The 27,673-nt window shown below is 43.9% G+C and overlaps 1 protein-coding gene across 2 annotated transcripts in view; it reads right to left on the reverse strand.

The window, feature by feature from the left end:
* The window catches only part of CRACR2A (calcium release activated channel regulator 2A), a 132,237-nt gene that overhangs the window by 68,190 nt on the left and 36,374 nt on the right, over positions 1-27,673 (reverse strand). Inside the window, exons 2-4 of one of the 2 annotated variants that reach the window (XM_075602269.1) lie at positions 23,539-23,782; positions 18,321-18,432; positions 15,962-16,145 (exon numbers count right to left, since the gene is read on the reverse strand). In XM_075602269.1, the coding sequence (XP_075458384.1) occupies positions 15,962-16,145; positions 18,321-18,432; positions 23,539-23,739 (497 nt within the window). In that variant the 5' untranslated portion in view covers positions 23,740-23,782. The remainder of the gene's footprint in view (positions 1-15,961; positions 16,146-18,320; positions 18,433-23,538; positions 23,783-27,673) is intronic. The other variant, XM_075602267.1, reaches the window with a different exon arrangement.

Consider the following 27,673-nt stretch of genomic DNA (forward strand, 5'->3'; position numbering starts at 1 on the left):
TCATGCTACTAAACGTGCTCCTGTAGCTGACTGCGATGTATTTCATTTATCCCAGCTAATGTGAATTGGGCTACTGACATATTATTCAAAATGTTCATAATGAGAGAAACTTTTTTTTATTTCAAATCCTTCCGCAGAGCTATCATTCTCTCCCTTCCTATCGTGTTATTTCCAATAGAACACTTGGTAATAGGAAAACTACAAACACTGAAATAATCCCTAATTTCCAATGTTTTAAGTAAAAAAGTTTGTAGTTTACTCTGCGAGAAATTAAACAATACAGTAGTTGTTTCTGTTCTAGTACAGACTTTTACTACAGCTATAGGTAGCCCCTGATGAAGCTTATATAAGCGAAATGAGTAAGGTTAATGGTGGCAGTGCCCAGCAGAGCGCGGCGATGTCATTTCTCATGGCGGACGCCGCATGCGGACGTGCGCTGCAACTTAGAACGAGATCAGCACACGTATGGATGTACCAATGCTGGATGAGGCTCGCGGAACAACCCTGACTGCAGGTCTGTTCGTAGGGTCCTAATATCGGGAAATGTAGTCGCAACTTTGTCCTCCACCACCAGCCAAGGACCTACTCATTGATGTTCCCTATCCGAGCCCTGCAGTGCTCATCCATATGTTCTCACATGTAAGTGAGAAGTATTTGTCATGAATTTGTTATATTATTTTTATACTGACCATTGCTTGTGCTTGTCTGTTTTTGTTGTCTTTTTTTTTACCCAAGGATACCCTTTTGGGGGAAGAATGACTTAAGCGCCCAAGTTCCTACGGACTGAGCACACCCGTTATCACCCTGTGGCATTATTCCAGTTATGATGTTGAGTTGAGCACAGTTTTTGTTAGCTATAGGTAGGCAAGTATAAAAAAAAGGATTAGCAAAATTGGAGCAAAATACTTTGATACATAGGTGCAGGAGGACGATTCCCTTGATACATAGACCCCTAAGATTGTTTCATTCTTTACAATAGGTTGTTGTTTTTTTGGCTAGCTATGTGAACCTGTCCCTCAGGGGCATAGAAAGGACTCTACCGGAGGTAGGGCATTTTGAGCTGCAGGGGCACTAAAAATAGTCACTGAAAGGAACTAGCTCTGGCAAAGCTTGGCGAGCCGCAAAGATGTCTCTGACTATAACCTGACTGCACTATACAATGACACAGAGTATAACCTGGCCACACTGTATATGGATACAGAGTTTAACCTGACCGCACTATACACTGATCCAGAGTATAACTTGACTGCACTATACTCTGATACAGAGGATAAACTGGCCACACTATACACTGATACAGAGTATAACCTGATGCACTATACAGTGATATAGAGGATAACCTGACCGCACTATGCACTGATACAGAGTACAAGTGGGAGGGAGGAATGGTAGTTATACTTGTGGGAGGGCGCAGAGGGGGTGATGCATAGGGTTGCCAGGTGTACAGTATGGAACTAGATTGACTGGTATTTGGACACTCTGTCCAGTGAAAATGTGAGGTAATATTGGACATGTACCCTATGTGTCCAGTATTATTTCTCTGGACATAGTGACTTGACTGGCTTGGAGGGCCGTGGGATTTCCCCGAGCAGGGAGAGAGCAGGGCTTTTGCGAGAGGGCTGAGCAGCTTCCACCATCCCGATTGGCTGCTGCTGGGTAATGCAGCCAATCAGGGGAGGTGTCAGGACAGAATGGAGCTTAGGGTGTGTGTCTTTTCTGTGGCTTTCCTGTGGGGGTGAGCATGACATGGAGGGGTAATGAGCATGGGAGGAAGGGGTGGTGAGCATGACATGGAGGGGGCAAAAATTACAGGGATGGGGTGAGAGGATGAGGGGGGTGGTGAGAGAGGATGAGGGCAGGGAAGGTGAGGGAGGATGAGGGGAGGGAAGGTGAGGGAGGATGAGGCGAAGGCAGTGAGAGAGGATGAGGGGAGGCGGTGAGAGAGGATGAGGGCAGGGAAGGTGAGGGAGGATGAGGGGAAGGGTGAAACAATCTTGGAATTTGTAGGAGAGGAGCATTAAGATCAGTACTGTTCGCCCTGGGCCTGTATGACTGCAGGTATGTTATTTATAAACGATCTGACCATTACGTTATTTTTTCTAAATTTCATTCCAAGTACAGTATGCACCAATCTCCACCATTTCATCTTCTACTTTGTAAAAACAATTCTGGGGAGGGAGCTCCACTGACTTTTCTCGAGCGTATTGCGTCTTTCACCATTGTGTCCAGTATTTTTGGAGAAGCCACCTGGCAACCCTAGTGATGCATGAAGGAGAGAGGGGAACACATGGGTGGGGGGGTGAGTGGCAGGGTGGGGTTACAGGAGGGGGGAGCGGGTGACCGAGCGGGGCAGTGAATGACGCACTGTACAAAAAATGATTACAGTCAACACTTGTACATTTTTTCATGTGAAAGAAATCAGCTGGAATGCTCTGATTCATCTCATTACTATTTAGTTATGGAACTAAATCCGAAAGAGCATTACAATTCCCACTTGTGAGGGGTACGGAAAAGTGCCTGAGATGCAAAACTGCATATTACCAGTTATTACTCAGATACAATGACAATTGTAATACAATTATAAGGAGCTTTTCCTCCTGCCGTTGTAAACAACATAGCACTTGTCTACTTGGCTGATTTGGTTTATGAGATTAAAACTAATATTTGCCATTGCTCCACGTTCCTGCCGTACATTGCTTTGCCGTGAAAGGATTAATAACCTACAGCACATTCTTTTCTTTATTGTGAAAAAAAAAAAGACGGCACATTTTTCATGATAAGTTTAGCGAAAATGAACATGAATTTGCAAGCAGCTCCGGAACCTTTTTAACAGTTGGAACTATATTGCGATGCCTTCAGATTCATAAAACAAATTAAAATAAAGTATGCATTGGACTTTGTAGAGGAGAACATGAAGAATAAAATATGTAGAATGAAGTTAAAGCAGCAGCTCTTTAAAAAAAAAAAAACTTAAATCAGAAGGTCCCCCAGAGCTCATCCCTGGTCACCAGTGATCAGGGGATCTTGTAGTTCTTAATTGGCGAGACTTTATTGTGTCATTTCCTTAGAAAAACAATGCGAAACGCGTGGGAGATGTTGCTTGGACCACCACTATTTTGTATAGGTCTTACATAAAGAGCTTTATACTTTTCTACAAACCACGGTCCTGTACCGTTTTCTGGCTCGCTGGTCCATACCATCCTTCTATTTTTGCTGTATGCTCTGCTACAGAAGTCCACACTTTGGGATGCACAGCTACAGTCCACTCACAGTAGCTACAAACCCCCATCACTACAAACACCCACGACCCTGGGTTCTTTATAGGAGGTAAGATTATTATTTTCCTCATAGGGCCCGGGATGCGTTTAGGGGAAAATCCCAATATATTCTTATCCCAACACTATGATGTACATCTAACTATACAAGCAATATAAGGCACCTCCAGAGCACATTACATCATTTTTATTTTTTGGTTTTAGAGTTAGGGCTATGATTAGGGACTTGTCTTGGCGGCAAAGTGGACGGTGGCTGAGTGTCCCTGCAGCAAGGTCACTTGCGGCTAAAAACCAGCGGTCATTTGGTTGCGGCAAAATGGGCGGGGCCATATTTTCTAGACTGCTGCCAGGTTCATCAATAGAGAGCTGCAATGTAATCTCCCAATAAAGTCGCAGATTTCTATTGACCGGGGGGGCCTGCAACCATTTTGTGCCCGGGGGGGAGGGCGCATAGTTTTCCTGGAGTAGTGCTGGGTGACCCCCCCGTTCAGGTTTTTAATTAAATCTCTAGCAGCGTAGATAACTGTTTTAATAGAAAGTAGAACCAGAAGCTAAGTTGCATATTTATTTATATGCACATTTGTACCTACTGTACATAGTATTTTCAACAGCATTAAAGCAAAGACTATACACGTTAACATCAAGGGCCAGCTGGGATGTTTGCAGGGCTCGGTGCATGGGGCATGTGCGGGGCCTAGGCTCTTACCTTCTCTGGTGGCATCTCCCGGCATCTTCTCCGGCAGGGCCCCCAGGATCATGGCTACGCGACGTCACGTGAAGACGTGTCGCCATGCTGCATCACGTTGTCATGACAAACCAGCGCCACAGCACGCCCCATTTTCATAACCATGTGACACCACATTACTTTGTGGCGCCATGCGTTGTCATGGAAACGGGACGCCACATGACGTCTCGTTGTCATAGCAACGCCATTAGACATTGCGGAGCAATGATGCCTGGACCCTGCAAGAGGAGATGCCGCCGGAAAAGGTAAGAGAGTTACAGAGGCCCTGCGCTCTCCCGCCCTCCTTCCCCCGCAATCAGTTTAATTGTTTTGGGGGAGAGCGCGGGGCCTCTGTAACCGATGCACAGGCACCACCATCACGCCAGCCATTCTAACATCTCAGTATAAAAAAAAGACAATAAACAAATGAAGACATTATCCAAGAGGCATTCCCCCTATGCCACTGTGCAATACTATAGAAATATGAAGGGACACACCAAGAGAAAAAATAAATCAATTTGTTTTTCATGTCTCAATATATTTACATTTATATAAGTATATTATATATATATATATATATATATATATATATATATTATATATATGTAATATATTTACATTTCTCTAAGTTACAGTATGGTGGGTAAAAATAGTGGCAAAACCCTCCACCGTACAGTGTACTGCAAATAAAAATACCACATGAGCACATTCACATGTCTCAGACAGATCGGCAACCCTGCTTTTGCCCATTATCTTTTAGCATGCAATGCTTCCACTGCAGCCAGGGATTCTGGTTAATGATATGCAAATGAGCACACACATTCACCTTTTGCTTCTTACCCATTTTAACATGGACCCTTTTCACAAAAGGCAGAAGTGGCTGATTTGCCATGATATATACAGCAGGGTATCTAGTTTGTTCTCTTGCTAATGGAAGTAAAATGTCACGAGTGATAGGAGGGAGGATATTAAATTAAATTAATTAACCATGAATTCATATTCAAGTGGGGTTCATTAACTGACAGTAAGCAAAACACTTCATACGCCAGCTCCCACAACGTGGTTTGAAGATCTAACAGCCAGGACTTCAAACATGCAAATACACTTACCAGCACTCTAAAAGGTTAGCCGTCATATTGATTAGCATGGTTCCTAATTCATGGGGGTCTGCATACATCGGCATAATTCCACATTTTACAGTATATTAACAATTAGTGCAAGTTCATAATGCAGGGTTTATGAAGTACACTCATAAATCCAAATGTAACTTTCTATTAGGTAATCCTGGCAGAGATCTTGTTTTTCTTTACTACCAGAGACTAAAAATTAAATAAAAAAGGTGAATATATTAGGAACTGATGGGGGGGGGGGGAATGAGATTAAATAAAACACAGGTTTTCTGCCACACACAAGTAAAAACAGAGTGAAGCACAGAAAATAAAGCAGATGCAGAGGGAACATAATATAACAAAGTGACCTGGTGAATTGAGTCATTACATCTAATAATATAAAGGATAAAGAATGTGGGTCATATTTACTAAGCAGTGTTCTGCCATAAGGCACCTTCGGTGCTGGAATACGTGTGTGAGCACTTAGTCAGAAGTAGAACTAAAAGGTATGCTGTGACAGTGGTGCTAGCCTTCAGCTGGTTTTGCTCACACTGCTAGTGCTGATGCCCAGAGTATGAGAGGTTGTGGGCTCTAATTCTGTTGGGTCTGACACTAGAGCCCCATTCCAGGTGTTATGTGACATAGGCTTGTTAACTCTATATAGTTCTTATTGACAGCCTTTTGGGAAGTGTAAGATGGGAATCACTTGAATATACTTTGCATATTCATTAGTATATCTCCCAGGGTACCTCGGGTGTGCTCCTTTTTCTGCCCAGGCATCTCTGCCTAATTTATTTGGCAGGAGGGTTGAGGGGACACCCACGGACCCACGGACCCACGGACCCACTATATTTCAGGTGTTCAAATCCAATTTTGGATTTTTAAAAATCCGATTGGATCCAATGATGGATTCCAAAGAATCTACTCTGATTTTTTATTACCGAATCCACAGGAGGATTTTGGTAAAACAATCTGCAGATCAGATTTAGAGAGGTTCGCCCATCTCTAGTTACTGGTCACTGCCAGGCAGTACAACGTACACCAGTAATTAAAGCAGCAGTCCCCCATTTTTTTAATAGAAAATCTGTATCATAAAGTTTTACTGGTAAGAACTGTACGGGGAGGAAGTCGTTTGGTATCGTAGAATATTGAATAACCCCTCAGACTGTTAAGAGATGGAAGCAGGGGTTTAGCTATAGCCTGGGCATCCCAGGCAAAGCCTGGAGGTCCGTGCTGTTGGGGGGCCCACTCTCCAGCTCTCCCCCCCAGAGCCCGCTCTCTCCTGCCCACTCTCCCCCCCGTCCCACCGTAGAGCAAGGCGGGGGGAAATAGTATGCTGCGATCGCGGCGGCGGCGGCGGCGGACCCCAGGAGGTATTAAAGAATTAGCCGGTAGTGCATAATCACCTGAGTCAGAGGAGGACGGCAGGGGAGGAGCTCACTTTAGCATTGTGACCCGGAACTTCCGGTGTCTGCTAGAACGCGCTTACGGTCCTGCTCTGCTCTCTGACTCATGATTCTGCTACAACTACTGGCTAATTCCTTAATACTTCTTGGGGCCCACCGCAGCATACCAGCATCTCCCCCGACCTGTCACAGAGTGAGTCCTAGAACAAAAACCAGGTAGGCATGGGTGGGAGAAAAAGATATTATGCTGGGATACCGTACATGGTTTGACATACTCTGGAGAAGCAATCCCAATAGGAGGTGATGTAGTGAATAACATTCATTTCTCACATGTATCACCTACTGTTCCAGGACATTATATCCTATGCATCTCATGTATGAGTATATACCTGTATACTCCAGCACTCACTGTGATTTAGGTCACCTGCTTCATTTGCCCTCTTCAATCAAGCCATACATTGATTATTCTATATATTCATGTGAATAGTATGCTGACACATTTGAGCACTGTAACTATGGAACTTTGTTCTATATACAGTACCTTGAAAATAAAAAGAAATGGTGAGTACATGAGTAATCTATATTTTATATTTAATCTATATTTATATGTGTGCGGTATGTTTAATTATTAATGTACTGAATACGTTGATTTTTAATGGGGCCCTTAAAAAATGTTTTCCCATGGGCCCGCTCATGACTAGCAACGCCCCTGGATGAAAGGGGTTAATGGGTAGAATTGTATAAATGCCACAGTGAAGGAATAGAAGATGTGAATAGTTACATTGTATATTGAGGTAACTGGAAGAGTTTACCAGAATGTACAGTACTAGAAACATCTATTACAGGCGCCTACAATAAATATTTCTATGTAACATACAAACTGAGTCTATTTTTCCATTACAAGTCAGAAGAACACCCTCATGGAAGTGATCACCTGGGTGGAGAACATCACAGAACCATACAACTCTGGAGGTATTGAGCTTGAAAGATTGTGAAAATGTGTATTTAAAATGGCCAACATTTGGTAGCCTGTAGACACCGGATTTTCATAAACTTTGTATTTAGGATTTTCATAAACTTTAAGCTTTATATCCCTGGGACAAGTGTGATTCATTCTATAACTTCTTAACATTAGAGGCGACTAAACAGGAACGAAGTATGATTATTAGAAAATTGTTTCCTGAGTCTTAATACGCTTTATAATGAATAGAACAGAAAAAAAACACAAGGTATGATACAATTCTGACATTAAAATGGAAAGAAGGAAGAAGAAAAAAACGCCTGAAATAACAGAAACATAACTTGGTCACAGTCTGTTTTTGATTAGTTGTGTCCTCTAGTAATCCCAGCATCATGGGGGCAGCTAATAAAAACACTAAGGCTAACACTAAATTATATATAGTCCAAAGTGGCAGTTCGCTTAGTTTTCAGACAAAAATCCCCACTGAAGTCTAGAATTAAACTCTAAAGGTAAAAAAAAAAAAAAAGTGTCTCTCTTTCTATTTATATCCCATTTCCCCCTCTTCTCTTTCTCCCTCTCCTCCTGTGTTCCTGAATACGGGATTGAGCAAATTCCGAGTTTTGCTTTCGCCCGGATTCGCTCCAAGCTATGACTTGGCACTCGAACTTCGACAGCATTCACATACTATGGACTCGGTACCGGCAACAATTCCCATCGTCAATAAAAATAATTCTGAATGACTTTTTCATAGTGCATTACTGAGGCGAACTGAAATCCATCAAACTTGTAAAATATTTACGTGTGTTGGGTGCGTCAGTAAAATAGCCATTATTTGAATATTAATATAGAAAAAAATATTGTATTTTTGTACACGTTTGTATGTATGTATGTGTGTGTATATCTTATATACTATATTAGTGAAAGCACTGTATGTTTGCCTGCCTGGATGTCCGGTGTCCCTAGGGGCAATCTCATTGGTCCCTTGGCCCGCCCGCCCCCGCACACCTCTCATTGGCCTCACACACTCACACCAACCCCTTGGCCCGCCCCCCCACACCTCTCATTGGCCTGAGGCGGAGTGACGGGCCAAAGGTCCAAAAAAATAAATAAAAAAACACACACACACACACCTCTCCCCGCTCCAAATCACCTCTCCCTCCTCCCCGCTCCAAATCACCTCTCCCCCTCCCCAGCGGCATCACCTCTCCCGCTCCCCAGCGGCATCACCTCTCCCCCTCCCCAGCGGCATCACCTCTCCCCCTCCCCAGCGGCATCACCTCTCCCCCTCCCCGCTCCAAATCACCTCTCCCCCTCCCCAGCGGCATGACCTCTCCCCCTCCCCAGCGGCATGACCTCTCCCCCTCCCCAGCGGCATGACCTCTCCCCCTCCCCAGCGGCATCACCTCTCCCCCTCCCCGCTCCAAATCACCTCTCCCCCTCCCCGCTCCAAATCACCTCTCCCCCCTCCCCGCTCCAAATCACCTCTCCCCGCTCCAAATCACCTCTCCCCCTCCCCGCTCCAAATCACCTCTCCCCCTCCCCGCTACAAATCACCTCTCCTCCCTCCCCGCTCCAAATCACCTCTCCCCCCTCCCCGCTCCAAATCACCTCTCCCCCCTCCCCGCTCCAAATCACCTCTCCCCGCTCCAAATTACCTCTCCCCCTCCCCAGCGGACCCCCTTCCTCCCTCGCGGCGCCGAGTCAGACGATGGCGGCGCACGGAAGTAAAGGTAGGTGTCGCTCCCCCACCTCCGGCGCCAAACGGAACTGAGAAAGGGCGCATCAACTGAGACACGTGTGTGTGTGTGTGTGTGTGTGTGTGTGTCACTGTCCACTGACCCCCCTCCTGTCCACTGCCCCCCCCTCCTGTCCACTGCCCCTGTCCACTGCCCCCCCCTCCTGTTCACTGCCCCCCCCCTCCTGTCCACTGCCCCCCCCTCCTGTCCACTGCCCCCCCCTCCTGTCCACTGCCCCCCCCCTCCTGTCCACTGCCCCCCCCCTCCTGTCCACTGCCCCCCCCTCCTGTCCACTGCCCCCCCCTCCTGTCCACTGCCCCCCCCTCCTGTCCACTGCCCCCCCTCATGTCCACTGCCCCCCCCTCCTGTCCACTGCCCCCCCCTCCTGTCCACTGCCCCCCCCCCCTCCTGTCCACTGCCCCCCCCCTCCTGTCCACTGCCCCCCCCCTCCTGTCCACTGCCCCCCCCCTCCTGTCCACCTCCCCCCCCCCTCCTGTCCACCTCCCCCCCTCCTGTCCACTGCCCCCCTTCCTGTCCACTGCCCCCTCCTGTCCACCTCCCCTCCCCTCCCCCTCTCCTGTCCACTGCCCCCCCTCCTGTCCACTGTCCGTCCCTCCTGTCCACTGTCCGTCCCTCCTGTCCACTGTCCCCCCCTCCTGTCTACTGTCCGTCCCCCCCTCCTGTCCACTGTCCGTCCCTCCTGTCCACTGTCCGTCCCTCCTGTCCACTGTCCGTCCCCCCCCTCCTGTCCACTGTCCGTCCCCACACCCTCCTGTCCACTGTTCATCCCCCCCCCTCCTGTCCACTGTTCGTCCCTCCCCTCTGGGGAACACGGAGAGAGAAGGGAGCGGGAAATTTTACTCACGGGCAACGCCAAGTCTCTCTCCCCCTCGCCGCTACAACTCACCTCTCTCCCTCCCCGCCGCCGCTCCAACTGGAACAGATGGCGGCGCCCGGAAGGACCCCCTTCCTCCCTCGCGGCGCCCAGTGAGAAGATGGCGGCGCCCGGAACTACAGGTACGTGTCGCGTGTGTCGCTCCCCCACTTCCCCCCCCCACTTCTCTCCCCCCCACTTCTCCCCTTCTCCCCCCCCTCCCCACCTACCCCCCACCTCCCAGAGCACGCTCTCTACGGCTCAACATCCCCGAGGATCAGGAGGAGGGCGGCAGGGACTTAATGCTGCTAGGTGAGGAAATGCAGGGGGAGGAATCCATGCCTTTGAGGCGCCCCCCCCCCTGCCTTTGACGCCCCCCCCCCCTGCCTTTGACGCCACCCTCCCCTCTCCCTTTGACGCCACCCTCCCCTCTCCCTTTGATGCCCCCCCTCCCTTTGACGCCCCCCCCTCCCTTTGACGCCCCCCCCTCCCTTTGACGCCCCCCCCTGCCTTTGACGCACCCCCCCCCCTGCCTTTGACGCCCCCCCCTGCCTTTGACGCCCCCCCCCCCTGCCTTTGACGCCTCCCCTCCCCTGACTCCCCTCCCTGGTGCTCCCCTCCCCGGCGCTCCACTCACATCACCTCCCACACACTGACTGACACACACAACTTACTGACACACACACACGCTGACTGACGCACGCACACTAACTGACGCGCGCGCACACACACTGACTGACACACACACTGACTGACACACACACTGACTGACACACTGACACTGACTCACACACTCACACTGGCTCACACACACACACTAACTGACGCGCGCACACACACACACACACACACACACACACACACACACACACACACACACACACACACAGACTGACACACACACACAGACTGACACACACACACAGACTGACACACACACACCGACTGACGCGCGCACACTGACTGCCGCACGCGCACACACACTGACTGACTGTCGCACTCACACACTGACTGAGGCACACACACACGCACACACTGACTGTGTGTGCGTCAGTCAGTCTGTGTGTGTTTGTGTTTCTGCCTCAGACTCACTGACGCGCGCGCAAACACACAGTGACTGACGCACACACGCTACATGAAGCTGTAAAGGAGGGAGGGAGGGGGGGGACTGGATTGATGTGAATGGGGGACAAACAGAGAGAGGGGGGAGGAGGGAGAGAGGAACGGGAACATTACATCCCGGGCAACGCCGGGTCTCTCAGCTAGTATATACATATATATATATACTGTATATAACAAAAAGCAGAAGCATGCCCCACAGTGTATTATCATTTAATACAATTGGCTTTTTGAAGAAACCTTATAAATGCACTCACAAATATTAGGGTTAAAATCACATTGTATATAGTATATGCAAGTGATCCAATGCTAGGTAAAATCCATCTCTAAATCCTCTGCTGTGTGTATTATATAGTATATGCAAGTGATCCAATGCTAGGTAAAATCCATATTTGAATGCTGTTTTCTGTCTACCCCTAATCAAATTAAGTGTTGCCACCTAGGCAGGGAACACCCTGTGTAGAAAACCATTTGTTTGAATGTGCCTCAGATGTGCTAATTAAGCAGACAGAACAACATTGTCAGGTGACTTTTTAGGCCTATATAAACCCAGTCAGAACAGCTAGTCTGCTTGCAGCCCATATCCAAGTGGCCCATTATAAGTGGCATGACTACTGAACAACTGAAGTTTAAAAGGAATTGAGGAAGAAGTGAGGAAGAAGTGGACACCCCAACAGGCCCTGATTCCTGCATTTGAACTACGCTGGAAAGGAGGATATCATCAATACCAGACTGCATCATTACTGCTGTGATGCTGCCTTTACCATTTATATTTGCTGTGACTTCACTTCTTCTCAAATTATGCACTTCCTTTTACCAGCCTCAGTATGTCTCAAACTCTATTCATATATCTCCATCTCTCCTTTCTTCACCACTTCTCAGTTCACATGAACTCCTTTCTTACCTGCGTCCTCTGACACCACACAGCTATTTCCCCTGCACTAAAAAACACCCCTACAAATCATCCTCACACATCCTCTTTCTATCCATGCTTCTCCTCCTTGCTTCTGGGGATATCTCTCCCAATCCTGGTCCCTGTCTTATTCCAACTTGCTCTCGTCCTCGCCTCCCACATGCAACTTCTACTCCTTCTGGTGTCAACCCCTCCAACCTCATACCCATCCCCTGCCACCCTCCCTCCTCTCTCCCTTTCTCCTGTGTCCTTTGGAATGCTCGCTCCCTCTCTAACAAGTTCCTCTCTGTACATGACTTCTTTCTCTCTCACTCCCTGCTTCTCTTTGCTATAACTGAGACCTGGCTCACTCAGTCTGACTCTGCTCTGGAAGCTGCCCTCTCCTATGGTGGCCTTTCCTTCTCCCACACTCCGCGCCCTGATGGCAGGGGTGGAGGCGTGGGGCTCCTGCTCTCCTCTGTCTGCCGTTACCGAACCCTTCCTATTCCCCCCTCTCTTGCTTTTCCCTCCTTTGAGGCTCACACTGTCCAGATCTTCTCTCCTCTCCCTGTTCATGTGGCGGTCATCTATCGCCCACCTACCTCTTCTCATCCCCCTTCTGCCTTTCTCTCTCACTTTGAATCCTGGCTCTCTTTCTTTCTCTCCTCAGACTCCCCTGTTCTTCTCCTTGGGGACTTCAATTGCCACATTGATGACCCCTCTCTCTCTTGGGCTTCCCGCTTTCTTTCTCTTACCTCTTCTTTTGGCCTTCAACAGTGGACTGCAGCCAGCACCCACAAGGATGGCCACTACTTAGACCTGGTTTTCACTAAAAACTTCTCTCTCTCTGATTTCTCCATTTCCCCTTTTCCTCTCTCTGACCATCATCTCATCTCATTCTCTTTATCTCGCTTCTCCCCTTCTCCACCTCCATCTACACCCCGGTTCTGCAGAAACCTGCGCTCTATTCACTTACCTGACTTTGAGTCCACTTTACACTCCTCCCTCTCCTCTCTCAGCTCTGCTACAGACCCTGACAACCTGGTCAGAAAGTACAACTCTGTCTTGTCCTCGTCTCTTGATCTACATGCCCCGCTTTCTCTCTGGCGCCCTCGCCCTTCTAACCCTAGACCCTGGCTAAATTCCCACACGCGCATGCTGCGTTCCTCCACTCGTTCCTCTGAACGCCTCTGGAGGAAGTCTCACACTCTCGCAGACTTCCTTCACTACAAATTTATGCTATCCTGTTTCAACTCTGCCCTCTCGCAAGCTAAACAAGCCTACTTTTCTGCACTAATCAACATGCACAAGTCTAACCCACGCCGACTGTTCTCTGTCTTTGATACTCTACTCAAACCACCCTCAGCTGCCTCTCCTTCCTCCATCTCCGCTCAGGACTTTGCTGACTATTTTAAGGAAAAGGTGGAATCCATACGGCAGAACATCCCCTCTGTTTCTTCCCCCCATCCTACACCTCTTCCTAACTCTCCTCCTGCCTTCCTTGAGTCTTTTTCCACTGTCTCAGAGGAGGATGTGTCGCTGTTGATCTCCTCTTCTCCCTCTACCACTTGCCCTCTTGACCCCATTCCCTTTCATCTCCTAAAACCTCTAGCTCCTACTATAATCCCTACGCTTACACACATTTTTAACTCCTCCCTCTGCTCTGGAACCTATCCATCCTCCTTCAAACATGCAACAGTCATACCATTACTCAAAAACAGCAAGCTTGACCCTACCTGTCTTTCTAACTATCGACCTGTCTCCCTCCTGCCTTTTGCCTCTAAACTACTTGAACGTCTTGTATTCTCTCGCTTGCTCCATTTTCTCAACACCTATTCTCTCCTAGACCCTCTACAATCTGGCTTCCGCACTGCTCACTCCACCGAAACAGCCCTCACCAAAATAACTGACGACCTCCATGCTGCCAAACACAGAGGTCATTACACTCTGCTCATATTACTCGACCTCTCTGCAGCATTTGACACCGTGGACCACCCTCTTCTCCTCCACATTCTCCATACTCTAGGTATTCGGAACAAAGCTCTATCCTGGATCTCATCCTACCTCTCCCATCGTACTTTTAGTGTCTCTTCTGCTAACACCTCCTCCTCCTCTATTGATCTCTCTGTGGGGGTACCCCAGGGCTCTGTCCTGGGACCTCTTCTCTTTTCTCTGTACACACTCTCTCTAGGTGACCTAATAACATCTTTTGGGTTTAATTATCACCTCTATGCCGACGACACACAAATATACTTTTCAACACCTGACCTTACACCTGCTGTACAAACCAAAGTTTCTGAATGTCTCTCTGCTATATCATCCTGGATGGCCCTCCGACGCCTTAAACTCAACATGGCTAAAACAGAGCTCCTCATACTTCCTCCCAAACCTGGCCCTACTACCTCCTTCCACATTACTGTTGGAACTACAATCATTCACCCAGTAGCCCAAGCACGCTGCCTAGGGGTCACGTTCGACTCCTCTCTCACATTCGCCCCTCACATTCAAAACATTTCTAAAACTTGTCGCTTTTTCCTCCGCAATATAACTAAGATACGCCCTTTCCTCTGTTGTTCGACTGCTAAAACTCTGACTCAGGCCCTCATTCTCTCCCGTCTTGATTACTGTAACCTCCTGCTGTCCGGCCTTCCTGCCTCTCACCTGTCTCCCCTACAATCTATCCTAAATGCTGCTGCCAGAATCACTCTACTCTTTCCTAGATCTGTCTCAGCATCTCCCCTCATGAAATCCCTCTCCTGGCTTCCGATCAAATCCCGCATCTCACACTCCATTCTTCTCCTCACTTTTAAAGCTTTACATTCTTCTGCCCCTCCTTACATCTCATCCCTAATTTCTCGGTATGCACCATCCAGACTCTTGCGTTCTTCTCAAGGATGTCTTCTTTCTACCCCCTTTGTATCTAAAGCCCTCTCCCGCCTTAAACCTTTTTCACTGACTGCCCCACACCTCTGGAATGCCCTTCCCCTCAGTACCCGACTAGCACCCTCTCTATCCACCTTTAAGACCCACCTTAAGACACACTTGCTTAAAGAAGCATATGAATAGCACTGTGGATATTCTAAACACGATACATAATGCTTGGCCCCCTGCAGACGCACTTACCAGAACTCCCTCCTACTGTCTCTGTACGTTCTCCCTACCTACCAATTAGACTGTAAACTCCTCGGGGCAGGGACTCCTCTTCCGAAATGTTACTTTTATGTCTAAAGCACTTATTCCCATGATCTGTTATTTATATTATCTGTTATTTATTTGATTACCACATGTATTACTGCTGTGAAGCGCTATGTACACTAATGGCGCTATATAAATAAAGACATACAATACAATACAATACATTGTAGATACACCTATAACAGGTAAGGGTTTCTGCTCAGCTGTAACTGCCAGGTTCCAATTGGAGCAACATGATGCAGCTCCCTGTTGTACTCCAGTCTGGGTGGCCTCTGCTGGTCTCCAGTAACACTGTAATAATGTCCCAGGGGTACAGGGGGTGAAACTCCAGTGGCGCCGTGGATAACATGTGTGTCAGTGTAGACCACAAAAGTGTTAAATTAAACACCAACACAGGAATAGCAGCAAAAACACTTAAGGAAAATATATTATGTCCAACATGCAGATATTAAGCCTTGGCTAATATCTACATCTTGGACAATACATTTGCTTTAGTTTTTTTTCTTTAAGATCACTTTTTGTGATCGCTACTGACTGTATCTAATCTCTTTTGCCAGGCACCCGGACTACATCTGCTGAGGCACCTTACACCGTGTGCACGGACCTTTTGCAAAATCACACACTTATTGAGTAACATATCATATATTTCCGCAAGGTGGGATTTACTTACTCTTCCAAAAACTTGTTGGCCCCCAGGCTGTCGATCAAGTTGTAGAACTTAAGGTTCTCGTCTTCTTCTACTTTCTGAACGCTCTCCTCCCATTTTGTCTGATAAACCTTCTCAAATTGTAGCTGCTCAGAGTGTTCCCCGAACGCTTCATTTGTTGGCACTTCATCTCCAAACAGAAATTGGCCTGAAATGTTATGATCAAATACATGTCTTCACTCACTTTGATTATACAAGCTTACTATTTTGCACTGGTCACATTCACTGTATGAGGCACAACGGAGGCCATGTATAAAGCTTAGTTTTAATATGTTCATACATATGAACGCAATAGGAAATGTTTTTGTATTTTCCGCCAATAAAAACTAGGTAGACAATTTTGAGGCATTTATGGTGCAGAAACGTGGTGAATGTTTATAATTTAGTATCACATATAATTTGCATGTGCGCCACAAAGAGCATGCAACCTCCGCCTTTAAATCATTGTCCCCCTGCCACCCACATGTGGTATCTCCGTGGCAGGAACCTGAATTTTTTCATATTTCTAATACTGTGGGGGTTGTTTTTATGATGCTCAGTCAAAAACGTGTCCACGTTCTTCCTTTGTGGGCGTGGGGGAATGTCAATTCTAACTAGAGTGATATCAGTTTACATATTTCTAACACTAACTCAACCTCTGATAACACTCATATCTTAACTTCTATTTTAAGTGGTACCCAGAGCATTCACTCAGTAACTGGTGTCTAACAACCCAACATGGGATGGCTAAATTGTAAAAATCGGCCCTTTCACCCATGTTTTTATTTTTGCTTCTACACATTTTTTTGGTGTTTTGGTTCTGTTTTTTTTTCTCCAAAACTTGATTAGTTCGGTTTGCATTTTAGTTTGGGATTTTTACCAAAATTATGAAAGACAATCAAAATAAGCAATTACTGTAAATTGCATAAGAGAGCGTGCTTAAAATACAGGAAGTGTAAAACCATGATCAGAATTAGGAAACTAAAACAATATAACTGAAACACATTAAATAAATAAAAATAGACATGGTGAGAAACAAGTCCTTAGTACGTCCATAGTAGAGGTGGACACTTGGCCTGGTGTCTTGGTCAGTTTTGTGTTCTAAATAATATTTTATTTTAAATCTTCAAAAAATATTTTTTTTATTTTAGTTTGACATGTAAAGTTATGGTAGGTTTTGATTTTACTCACCCGGTTTTGTTCATCTCTACTAGTTTCATACAGTAATTCAACCCACCTCTGCTTTGCGGTTACATCAAACATTACATTACTGTTTGCATTTCCTATGCAATCAGAATGCACGTCTCATAAGCAGTTAAGTTATAGCAAGTGATGGCATTTTGTATTCTATTTTGAGTTTTTATGCAACTTAAAACAGCTCATTTCACAAGATATAAAGTGATACCATTTACGGAGAGCAGTGGTGCTCAAACTCAGTCCTCAAGTGCTACCAACACCAGTTTGTCAGGACACCCCTGCTTCAGCACAGGTGGCTCAATCAAAATGACTGAGCCACTGATTACGCCACCTGTACTGAAGCAGGGATAGCCTTACAGAGGCACTCCTGGTGACACTTGTGTTTTTTTCTTTTCTTTTTAAATAGGTTTGAAGTAGGGGGTCCCCAGAGATGAATCTCATAGATTTCAGCTCCGTGGACCCCCTGATTCCTGAGATACTTAACCCCATAGGTGATGCCGGTGGGAACCCTGGTTGGGTTCACAATATGTTGGTTTAAAAGTTCTTTGTCCTGTTGGCCAATAAGAAGCCGCAAAGTCATCCCTCATCTTCCTATTGGCCAACGTTACGCGGGAGCTTTAAACTGCACCGAGATTCTGGTAGCACATACGGTGGTACAGTAAGTATCTCTGGAAGCAGGAGGCCGCCAGAGCTGAAATCAACGCGGTTTCAGCTCCAGAGACCCCCTGCTCAAATCTATGTATGTAAAAAAAAAAAGCATAGGGTCGTCTGGAGTGCTCATTTAAAACCTGGCCTGTGGGGACTGAGTTTGAGCACCACTGATGTAGAGTTTCATAGTTTATTCATTTGCAAAGTACAATCTCGGACACCAAAAAAATGTATAGACTGTATAATAGTATGTGTGTCCCTTTTGCTCAGCAAAGCCCAGGTTTCTGTGTTTTCAGTGTAGTTTTTTTTGGGGGGTGGGGGATTAAGATAACAACTACTAATATACAGTACAGTAGAAAAACAAATGTTTCCTATTTTGCAACTTTACTGTTACAGTACAAAAAAAAGCTAGCTGGGCCATGCTGCATTTTCAATGTTACCTGATGCTTTGTTAAGATTCTCAAAAAGAAATCAATGGAAATCAATGCAATAAACTCACTGAATCCAGTGGAGAATTCTTCCAAGGTTAGGTAACTGTTACCATCCGCATCCAAAGTATCGAAGACCTTCTCCAGTTCATCTAGACTAAGGGACAACTCACCATGAAGCCTCTGAAAGAGAAAACATTTTTTTGAATTATATATTAAAAATGAATGGGATTATTACAAAAAGTCACGCACACTGACTCATTACTAAGAGACACTTCTGTGACTCTAATAATAATAACATGTTCTTGTATAGCGCTGCTAGTTTTACGCAGTGCTTTACAAATACATTTGTCCCTGCCCTGTGGAGCTTACAATCTATGTTTTTTGGTGCCTGAGGCACAGGGAGGTAAAGTGACTTGCCCAAGGTCACAAGGAGCTGACACTGGGAATTGAACCAAGCTCCCCTGCAACCAACTCAGTGGCAGTCAGTGTCGTTACTCACTGAGCCACTCCTTCTCTAATGCTCTGTGGCCTGTATGATCTTTGAATCACTCATGTGGCTATATTGGTAGCATGACATTATATGACTTTGGCTGCTAAATATTTTCTAAAGACACAGCATCACATTGAGATAAAACACCAATTCATTCACTTAAATACATTTTTGGATGTCTTAAGTCATAGCACCACTTAGCAAATATGGGCCATTGTATCTCCATGGAAATTTACTGAAAGACCAAACCAAATAATTCACATAATGAAACTTTTACGTAAAAAGGTGGCAACCCACATACTAGTTACAGAACATACAGTAGTAGATGAGGTTGAAAAAAAATACATATGTCCCACTTATGTTACATTTGGTCGACTGAGATACCCAACCCTATTTTTGTATTTCTATTGAGCCAGAGGAAGGCAAGCAAAAAAAAAAAAACATTAGCCAATAATGTCTCATAAGGGGGAAAATAAATTCCTTCCTGACTTAAGTAATGGCAATCAGATTTCTCCCTGGATCAAGATCCTTCCCATGTTTACTTATTTGGTATATCCCTGTATACCTTTCCTTTCTAAAAAGATCTCTAGCCTTTTCTTAAACACATCTATTGTATCTGCCATCACAGCGTCCGTGGGCAGTACATCCCTAACATTACCTTAACTAGGAGGACACATCACAAAGTAAATGAACATAAAAACATGATGTTTGTATACAGTAGAGGCAACTCTTATTCTAACAAAAACCAGTGGCAATTCCCCAAAAGACCCAGGTACACCCAGGTACATTCTGAATACATGCTTTAAACTTTCCTTAAACTAGCCCCAGCATTTCTGCATTGATTAATGGCCTATCAGATTAACAGCGGGGGTCCCTGGCAGTCCCATTCAAACTGAATGGGACTGCCAGGGATCCCTGCTGTGTTAATCCTATGGGTCGTTAGTTAATGCAGAAATGCCTTAAACGTGCCTCAAACTAGCCCAGAACATACCCAGCACATAACCAGAATGTAACCCGGCTAGTTTACAGCAAATGTTAGAATAAACGTTGCCTCTACTGTACTTTGGACTATAAGTAGCGATGTGAGTTGACACTGGCTAATAAAACAATATGCTGCGACATTGTATAACACAGAGAGAAAAAAAATGTTATCAAGAAAGTTGCATTTAATTATTTGTCTGCGTTTTATTTTCAAGTATGTCCTGAAAAGACTCAGGGAAAAATGTACCCAAGATCACAGAGTGTACATAGTCAAGAGAGCAAATTACCAAAATGCTGCATACCTGTAACTATATATGTGCTTGAGGTTTTAATACTGTATATTTAATTGGGTCAATATAGTAGTTATCCATAGATTACATATGCACAACTTGAGCTTCCAAGTCCTCAATCTCCTCTTTAAAGAGGCAATCCAAGCGGAACTTTACAATAAAAAATAAACTTTTATTTGTTTTAATATATGCAACCTTTGATAACCTTTATTGAAAACTAATTACCTAAGCTGCTGATTGATTCGTTTTCCCGTAATTGATGTGTGAAGCTCGTGCTTCCCCGGGTTCACTAAATGGCTGCCTTTCAGTTTCAATCAATCCTTCAGTCAGTGTAACTCAGCAGCTACAATGTATTCTTATATTACTAAGATAACATTATCTATTGTAACAATTTGCAGCTCAAACTGTTGGGAATATTGGCAACAAATTATCACAAACAGGAAAATGTTGCAAAGATCTTGCACTGCTGGGGAGGTGTGTTAAAACTTGCTGCAGAAATCAAAGGATGCTTAATATATTAAAACTCATTAAAATGGCATTAAGAGTTGAGTTTAAAAAATGTAGTAAGTATTATCTAATACTACAGAACTGATTTATTTTAAAACACACACATGTAGGATATTGCATGGATTGCTCCTTTAAATGACAACAAATAACTATTTTGCTAGCCCAAAAGAATGATATCACCACTGATCGACAGACAATTCTCCAGCACATTATGGCCATTAGAACTCTGCACTGTCATAATAAAGTAAAATATCAACTATGAAATAAAGAACACTTAAAGTATTACAAAAGGAGCATTTCTTTCACTGAACAAAGTTGTTTTTTTAGGTTTTTTTAAATTTATTTTCACAGTATATTTCTATAGATGCACAGGTCTTGCATGCAGCTAGATGTGACAGATCCAATGCGATAATTATTCCTCTAATTATAGAGGTAAATAAGAATTTTAATCAGTTAGTGTTAGAACCTGCTAATGGTCATGCCTTGATGTGGCTAGCAGGCTTATAACGCTTTGGCCAAAGGGTTTAACTAAATGACCCTTTTTCAAGAGATATATAGGTATTTCACTGTGTATTTTTGTCATATTGGATGAAGCTTTGGGCTTCTTTGTTTGTTGTTGTATACATTTAGCCACGCCCACTAGCACTCCAATTGCCAATTATATAAATATTATATATATTGATGATATGCTTTGATTGTTGGATAATTCAATAAACACACAGTTAACCAGCAAGTTCCCCAAAATTATATAAACAAAAATAGAAACAAAATATCCCACATAAAGCACTCTGGTGTAACAAGTATAACAAATTTATTAAAGACACATCACATAACATACAAACATAATAAAATCACTCTCTCACACCTCCAAAAAGTACAGAAAAACAGACACATGCAACCTGTAATAATAGTGGGAACCAAAGCTAAAGCCAGAAATTTATAAGCAAAATAATAATCAAATGACACATAATATCAGAATGGTGAGGCTCAAATAAAGCCTCCCTTCTGTAGACCGGTCGGTCAACAAGGAAAAAGCTGCTCAGTTGAGAATGCTGATACCAAGACCTAGCTAAGGCAAAGACACATGGCATCAAATCCTGCTACAGCATGAATATGCACACACAAGCTGTTGCTATACCATTGTAAAGGACAGCACAATGTCTAGATCCTGCTGCAATAATAACTAACAGGCAGTGCAGAATAGCTGAAAAATATATGCTGTAAAATAGAAAAACAGTGTAATGTGCATATGATGTTATGGGCTGAAAAGGGACAGTGGTGGTAAGCTGCAGCAGTGTAAAAATCAGTGTCCTGTGTGAACTTCACATTGAAATGGGATGCAGTCAGTGCAGAGGATACTTAGCTCCCACAGAAAATATCCTTAGTAGTACAGAGTCTGATGACTAGGAGCCCGAGTAGCAACAGCCTGGAGACCCGGTGCCTTCGTCTTCGCCGTCTGATGACGCGAATAACGTGTGGAGCGTGGAAGCGTGGAGGCAAAGAACAGGACACGCTGCTGAATAACCAAAATACGTATATATATATATATATATATATATATATATATATATATATATCCAAGACAAACAAAACAATAAAGCAGCGCCTAGTGAGGGTATAAATGTGAGTAATAATATAATTAATAACTATATGTGCTAATTACCCTTTGAAAAAGTCACCCAGGTGTGACAAAACGCGTCAGGGAGCGTCATCACGTAGACGCATAGACACTACGTCATCACGGAGCGCAGGAGAAGATTTACTCGAGCGCCAGACGCCACAGAGACCTGTCAGCAAGGTTTCCTTCTTTGGGATCTTTGGAACTTGTTTTCGAACTATCCACTTACCCAGGACATCTTGCTAGATTGTGGTTCTTCCATCTTCGGGATCGAAGGTCTTCTAAAGAATCTATTGCAGTTACCGGATGGTGGTGATTATGATCACGAAATGCTTTTAAATTTTGTACCCTTGTGAGTGCATTTTTTACCCCCCTTCCCTCCTTACCCTCAATAAATTTACGGTTTTACACTATGGGGCGTGCGCTCTCTCCTCTCTCTTTTCTCTCTCTCTCTCTCTCTCTCTCTCTCTCTCTCTCTCTCTCTCTCTATATATATATATATATATATATATATATATATATATATATATATATATATTATGTGGTAATTTTGGGGTTCCTTAGAACTTGCTGGTTATCTGTGTGTTTATTGAATTATCCAACAATCAAAGCTTCAAGAGACTAATTTGTTCTACAGTATGTACAGTATTTGATTACGAAAAGACAATGTCTCTTTCATGTGTTTCCCTGGGAAGAAATACATTAACAAAAGTACTTACTGGCTGTATTAGTAGATTATGGGCTTTGCTAGTACAGTACTTCACAGTAATCAGTATAATGGTAATGGTGTTTGTCTTGTTCATTCCTTCTAAACATGAAATATCAAAAATACATGGAAGTTTTGTATTTTAAATTTTCCGCTTACACATACTGTATAATGTGTGTACAGTACATAAAAAAAAAAAATACATTTGACTATGAAAGGTAAAGTAAGTATGGACAAAAAACATGTAACAAACTCCATATTCAAATGTTTATACTGCAAAAAGTTTTGCAGTGCTATTTTCGTTTATTTCTTTACTTTTAAATATAACAGTATAAATCAATATATATATCAGAATGTATTCTGTACTATCACAACTGGACTAACCCGGCTATTTCCGTTCCGTTTTATTATATATATATATATATATATATATAATATAATAAAACGGAACGGAAATATATATATATATATATATATATATACAACTATTGTGTTAGAATATATATATATCTATATATATATATAGATATATATATTCTAACATAATATTTTTTTATAGATTCTTTTTTTTCATTCCTATCTAACATTGCACGCCTTTGCTAACTTTTAATACTAATAATTAGAAGAAAAAAACTCGACAAATTAATTAGTGCAACCCCAATTACTGTACATGAACAAATAACTTCAGCAGTACCTGCATATCACGGCGAGTAATGAACCCCTTGTTCTCTATGTCACAGATCTGAAAGAACTCTTGTGCTTTTCCCAGCATTGTATGGGTTCCTGGTTTGTTCCCCTCTGTGAAGTTCCATTTCGGATCCCCCTCCAACGTAGCCTCCCTCTCCTGTTTCTGGCCACTTTGAACTGGAGTACTATTTTCTGAAGCTGCCATCATTCAACGTCTGGTACGTCTCAAACTCTGGTCCAGAACCTGGATGCTCAAGGTAAAAAAAAGAATGCACATCAGAGACTCACAGTGATGCTTCTCATCATCTCTTAGCAACCACCTCTTTAATTAGCCACCAAAGCCTGCGAGAAGAAAAGGGCTTTTTGAAATTCCCTGCTTTGGTCTGTTTCTTTAATAAACTGGGCTAGCTTACACAATAAACACCGCTAGCTAAGGAACACGAGGAGAAAAATAATTAGCCCCCACAAAAAGGCAGAGCAACCTGACGGACAAGAGAAATAGTGGTTAAAAGTTGAAATGCAAATAACACATCCCTTAAATTCAAGTAGCTTATGCTGTATAAAAGTTTCAATGTTTACATGTTTGCTTTAACATATTCTAACCTTATGTTTCACTAAAATACCAAACAGCAAGATTGCTGAAAGTTCTTTTCCAGGGGTGGGGCAACTCCAGTCCTCAAGGGCCACCAATCAGTCAGGTTTTCAGGATATCCCTGCTTCAGCACAGGTGGCCCAATCAGTCCCCTGCTGCAGCTCAGGCGGCGCAATCAGGGCCTGATTGAGTCACCTGTGCTGAAGCAAGGATATCCTGAAAACCTGACCTGCTGGTGGCTCTTGAGGGCCGGAGTTGCCCACCCCTGTTCTACGCCATTGTGTGTCGTGTCCTTAAAACAACTTCCTGCAGCTCGCATCTTTAAGTTCGCCTTCCCTATTGTACTGTGTAAATTGAGCCGAAGGCCAAAAGGCAACCCGTGCCAAAGTACGTACTGTAGAAACCGGGGATTAAAAAAACATTGGGAAAACTGTTGCAATACGTTTCTTCAACCTGCGTTATTAAAAATGATTTCGCTGGGATGAAAAACCCAGTGATATTTAATTATTTTTTCCGTTTGAATGTCACAGGATTCTACGTTAGTAAAGAACCAGCTGTACTACTGTCATTGGTACCTACTGTACGACATATGGATCCTAATGTTAAGCCCGCCTAAGCCTTGTCATGTCTGACAACTTTAATCATTTTTGCTTGTTATATTAGTTATTTTTATTCAACGTTAATAGAAAATATTTCATAAGGGAGTCATGATTCAAGAAGTTATGTGTGGTTTTTGGACTCGGAACGTTTAACGGTTGGTAACCCAAAAGAGCTTTGAATAGAAACACAGGACACAATGGCCCATATTTACTAAACAGTATTATGTCATGGGACACCTTGTGGCTCCACAAGACCACCTTATGGTCCATTCCCTTAAAAAAAAACCTCACTTGGATGGGTCGTAAGATGTATTTCAGCAACCAAAGGCCTCATGGCACAGCACCGCTTAGTAATATGGTTCAATGTATGATAATATATTAATCAAGGGGCGACCAACCTTTTTTTTTTAGGTTATCGGACAAAAATGTTTGGTGGGCCACTGTCCTGCTGCCCCCCCCCCCCACTCCTCCTCCTCTCTCACTCAATTCCCCTCCCCCTCTTCCTCCTCCTCTCTCACTCAATTCCCCTCCTACCCCTCCTCCTCCTCCTCTCTCACTCAATTCCCCTCCCCCTCCTTCTCCTCCTCTCTCACTTCATACCCCTCTTTGAGCACCCCCATGACGTTCCTACCACATCATGTGGTCTTGCACCCAATGGGAATTTTGCTTGTTTCCTAGAGTCCCAGATGAGGAATGAAAGAGGAGAGCTCGAGGCACGATCACATGATCGCAATGTGCCGGAGGGGCTATGGCACTCAAACGAACGTCAGCGAAGCTAAACAATTAATATTTGACACATAAATTCTTTTGTTTTAAACATTATATGTATGTCAAACAAGTCTAATCTTCTGTTAAATGTTATACTGACTGAAATTATTTTATTTTTATTGGCCCACGGGGAGGAAAGCGAAAAATCCCAGTGCAACATTTGCCAAAACCGATTCACAAGACGGAGGACCATTATTGTGAGTAAGGGGCTAATCAGGACTTTCCCAGACTTTATACTTTTCTAAGACGGTATGAAACCTGTTCTAAAAACATAGCTATTATATCTGCCATTACTGTTCTTATGCAGTGAAATTAACAAATGTTCACAACCCTTACTGTGAAGAACCTGTTCCTTTGAAACAGAGGACATTTTCCCAGTGACAGGGAGACAGGTGTTTCTCCACTTCTGTGGTTGAGTTACTGCAGGTCAGTCTCAGTAGCCTGGGGAGTCATAGGCACAATGTCATCATCGCTTAATGAGCAGGATGGTATGTACGGTGCGTATGCGCTTGCTTGGAGGCATATGGAGGGCGGGGGAGAAGAGGCTTCCTGCAGATGTTGTGGTCTCTCTTGCAACAGTCTATCCACAAGTAAATAGAGACCATCCATGTGTCTCGCAATATGGTCCATCCTCTCTTACACAAGGTAAAGTTTTGTATCCATTAAGTCCAGTCTCTGATCCTGTTAAGGTACCTGTGCACGATCAGTGGCAGGTCTGGCCACAGGTGTGCAAGGTGTACCGGCATTACAATTGTCCAACAAAAAAAACACAACTGATGACAATGCTATGCTATCCCTGAACAAGGCACCAGTTAAACTAAGACTAAAGCGCGGTCCTTGATGGGGTGCGCTGGATCTGAATTGGGTTGTGCTGAGTCAGTGGGCAGAGGAGCTGGGTCTGGAGTGACTGTCCCAGACTTTATACTTTTCTAAGAAATTATGAAATCTGTTCTTAAATATAGTTATTATATCTGCCATTACTGTTCTTATGCAGTGAAATTAACAAATCTTCACCACACTTGCTGTGAAGAACCTGTTCCTTAGAAATAGAGTAACAAAAAATAGCAGTACTGCACACCTATGTATAAAATACAAAATACTTGCGATTATACCGGTGCACCTGGGTCAGGGAAATCTGTAGAAAAAATCCTAGATAATACAAACACTGGAAGATCCAAGGCACTGCGGATTTGGAATATGAAATTTATTAAACTTGACACAACGTTTCGACCTCCTATCAGGTCTTTTTCAAGTGACAGGCATGTCTGTCACTTGAAAAAGACCTGATAGGAGGTCGAAACGTTGTGTCTAGTTTAATAAATTTCATATTCCAAATCCGCAGTGCCTTGGATCTTCCAGTGTTTGATTTTACCTTAGAAATAGGGGACATTTTCCTCCTCTGGTCTCAATTTGCCTATCCATGTTCATTTTTTTAACCATGGAAAAGTCATTATATTTGTACTTAGAAATTACATACATATTCAAACTGTGGTCTGACCAGTGATTTATAAAAGGGCACAAATGTTATTTCTACTAGTGTTTCCGTAGCCGGTGCAGCGCTTGCCAGAAGGCACTCATGTTCATAGCAGTGATTGCTTGTGGATGGGCTTCATTTTTCTACGTTTAGCCCATTCTCTATTACTGTATAACCCACTTCAATTTGTACTTTTCTTTTTTATGAACCAGACAAGGAAACATAGAACTCAGTATATCTGCCTTAAAGAAATAAGCTCCTCAAATAGATTTCTCCAAGCTCTGAAAGCTGTGTTTACTATACAATAATTACACTATAATTTATTTATATTTTACTTGGGACCCTCGCCTTATAAATCACACACCATTGTTGCTGAATGGCGCAAATTGTACATTTTTGTTACATTAATGTTACGAGTTAAGCACCTAGTCTCTAGCACAAGTAGTTTATCATTTTTTTGGGGGTTAAGGAAACCTATAATTATATTGTTAACATCGGTGATCCCACTTTTCACCTCCACAAAGGTCCCTCACAATATCTCCCCTAAAGGACAAGGGCCGCAAGCTGCCCCAGCCTTCACCTTCGCAAAGATCCCTGGGGGTGGGGCCAAGGAGAGGAGGAAACTGCATGGAGAAGTGCGTGTAGCGCGTCACACCTTTCACCATTGTGTTCAGTATTTTTGGAGAAACCTTCTTGCAACACTACATGT

The sequence above is a fragment of the Ascaphus truei genome, chromosome 5 (genome assembly GCF_040206685.1).
Source record: "Ascaphus truei isolate aAscTru1 chromosome 5, aAscTru1.hap1, whole genome shotgun sequence".
NCBI classification, from domain to species: domain Eukaryota; kingdom Metazoa; phylum Chordata; class Amphibia; order Anura; family Ascaphidae; genus Ascaphus; species Ascaphus truei.